Here is a 3,409-nt window from a genome sequence, read left to right on the forward strand (position 1 = left end):
GTGCTCTTAACCACTGAGCCCTCTCTCCAGTCCCCTTTTAAAAGATTTTATTTATTATGTATACAACACTCTGCTTCCATGTATATTCACACACCAGAAGAGGGCACCAGATCTCATTACCTGTGGTTGTGAGCTACCATGTGGTTGCTGGGAATTGAACTGAGGACCTCTAGAGAGCAGTCAGTGTTCTTAACCTCTGAGCCATTTAGTCTTTAACAAACATTTTTCCTGCTATATCCCAAAAATAGATATCCAGTAACAAAAATATTGGTGAGATTAGTCTGTGTATTGTCTACATAGAGGAACATATTATTACCTTCCAAAAACACTAAATTCTTTTCATTGACATGTAATGTAAAGACTGGAGAGTAGCATATGCTACCACAAAATATATCAAACATTAGAGTTGAAAGAGGTTTCTCAGTCTCCACAGATGAAAATCAGATATGAGGTTTTCAGAGGGAGAGGTGGCCCTAGATATAGGGGCAACAAATATCACACTCTCTTTCCTTTTTGGATCCTAAATATATATATTTTTGCGTGTGTATGTGTGTATATATGAGTGCATGATTGTTTATGTGTATTATATACTTGTATATGTAGATACATGTGTTATGTTGTACAAATGTGTATATGTATTTATGCATATATGAAAACAGATGAGAGGTTACAGCAAAATATATAACAGAGGACAAGGAAGGAGAAATGAGGATGGTTAGTGGATTGTTTACATATGTGAGATACTTTTATTATATTTGTATACAATTAGTACACATTAATAAAGATATATAATGTGAAGCAAGATTGTTTATACGGCAAAGTTATTTGCTACAAACTTTGACATCAGACCTGAATTTGATCCCACGACCCACATGAAAAGGAAAAAAATATCGAATCCAAATTGTCATCTGACTGCAATTGTCCACCTACATACATGTACACGAGTATATATACAAGCACCAAAATGTAATCAACTAAAATATAATTTAAAAGAAAATTTATGAAAAAGAAAATACTAAAAAATGTCCTGCAGTAAAGATGTAAGAAAGTTCTCTATAAGCTAAAAAAAATACAAAAGCAAAAACAAAAAAACAAGAAACACACTTTCCTAGAGACTCCAAATTTAACTAGAGTTTCCCTACATCATCACTTTAGCCCATTTGTTGGATTCAATAACTCTATTACTATAAAAATATAAATTTCTAATATTGAAACGACAGAGTTTGTGGTAAATTGTTACAGCAGGAATAGAAAGATAATACTAGGTTCTTTTCTGCATTTGTGTATGTATGTTTTTCATGCTGAAAGACAGAAGAGACATTGACACCATTAATATGCTGGGCTCTGCAAATGCTTTCATGTGTGTCCAGTCTCTCAGGCAGAAGGGGGAAGTGTGCAGTTCCAGTGCTTTGTGTGGTGCAAGCAACTTGTGAGACTCTCAGAGGATGTTTTTGTTGGAGGCTGAAGAACTGTGAGAGGATAACTGTGATGCTGCATACAGTAATAATGTGCCATGTCTTCAGCCTGGACATTGCTGATGATGAGAGTGAAATCAGTCTGAGATCCACTGCCTATGAAGCGATCAGGGACCCCAGTTAACCGGGTGGATGCCCAGGAGATCAGCTGCTTAGGAGACTGCCCTGGTTTCTGCTGGAACCAGGCTAAGTGGTTCTTCTTGGTATCACTGCCAAACAGATTCTGGCTGGCCTTACAATTGATGGAAACCCTCTCTTCTGCTGACACAGACACTGATGATGGAGACTGGGTCATCACGATGTCCCCACAGATACCTGCAATCATGAAAGAAGAATGAACATAAACAGATGCACAAAGACAAATTGTGACAGTTGTTTGTCATTTAATGTCCTTGTAATGTCACATTGTCAAAGTATTATTATGTAAGAAATATGCCTTGGCACACATTTTCAAATTCTAACAAACAAAAATGTAACTTTGAAATGATTATAGTACTATTTATTTTCTCACCAGACACCCAGAGCAGGAGGGACATGAGAACTTGGATCTGTGACTCTATCTTCCCTCACTGATGCCACTCAGTTCTCACTGCAAAGGCCTGGTTTATAAATTCTGAACAGCTGGGCTGGACTGGAGGGGCCCATGCAAAGCAGTCAGCAAATACAAAGCAAATGACTGGGCAGTTTGTGTGAAAGTGGCTGGTGTCAATTAAGACCCAAAAGTACCATCATAAAGTGCATGAGCCATCACTGAAAGATATCAGATTAAAGCTTTCCAACACAAATATGCTAGGACCTAGTCCCCTCTCTTAGCCCATGTAGTAACCCACACTTATGTGGCAATACACTAAGGATATGCATAAAGACAAAATTAAATTTTGTTAAGTCTTCTAAAAGAATGTTTGATTACACATATGATATACATACATGTGTTTTTACAGACATGTGTTTATGCTGCATGTATAGATACCTCATGAATGTGAAGTTAAAATTAATTGTTTTTATTGAAAACAAAAATTTTAATTAACTAAAGTCAAATCATGGTTTCCCCTTCCTTATCCCCTTCCAGTTCCTCCATTCCTTTCCACCTTATGCCTCGTTTCTCTTTCTCTTTAGAAAATGGAATGGTTAATAATATGGAAAAAACCTAATATTTAAGAAAGACAAATCAAGAGAAACACACACACACACACACACACACACACACACACACACACACACACAGGTAGACATCATAAAGCACAAAATTGGAAACCATAATACATAATTAAACATTGATAATGAAATACATGCCAAAACAAATTAAAACGAGCAAAAAAAATACAAAAAAAATCAGTGAGTTAATTTTGTGTTAGCTGTCTACTACTGATGGGCCTGGAGCCTGCTCTTAAGTGTGATTTGTAACCACAATAAGAGTCTATTGTAGAAATTAATTTTCAATTTGCAAGTGGTTGGCACTTGTTAATAGTTTTTAATTAGGGTTTGGAGCTCAGGTCGATTTCCCCTTCTCACCACAGGGACTCCATCTAGCTTAGACCATTGCTAGACTTGTGTATGCTGCCCCAGTTTCTGTTAGTTCCTATGTGAATCTGTCCTGTTGTGTGTGGAAGAAACTGTTTCCTTGATGTCATCCATCCCTCTGGCATTCACAATCCTTTCCCCTCTTCTTCACAGAGATTCTTTATCCCTCAAGGAGAAGATAGATGAAGACTATTCATTTAGGACTAAATGTTCCAAGGTCTCTCACTCTCTTCTCCATGTCAACTTGGGAGCCTCTGCATTAATTCCTATCTACTGCAGGAAGAAGGTTCTCTGATGTTGACTGAGCATGACACCTATGGGAATAACAGAATGCCATTAGCAGTCATTTCATACTGTGTTCGGCTAGCATTGCAATAATATCTGGGTTTCCCCTACTCCATGGCCTATCTAGT

The 3,409-nt window shown here is 37.3% G+C and overlaps 1 gene segment (V, D, J or C); it reads right to left on the reverse strand.

The window, feature by feature from the left end:
• Positions 1 to 808: 808 nt before the first annotated feature.
• LOC113838338 lies at positions 809 to 2,035 on the reverse strand. The segment is given in 2 exon segments: positions 809 to 1,790; positions 1,987 to 2,035. Coding segments are annotated over 2 exon segments (441 nt in total).
• Between the last annotated feature and the right edge of the window lie 1,374 nt (positions 2,036 to 3,409).

The sequence above is a fragment of the Cricetulus griseus genome, chromosome 8 (assembly GCF_003668045.3).
Source record: "Cricetulus griseus strain 17A/GY chromosome 8, alternate assembly CriGri-PICRH-1.0, whole genome shotgun sequence".
NCBI lineage: Eukaryota > Metazoa > Chordata > Mammalia > Rodentia > Cricetidae > Cricetulus > Cricetulus griseus.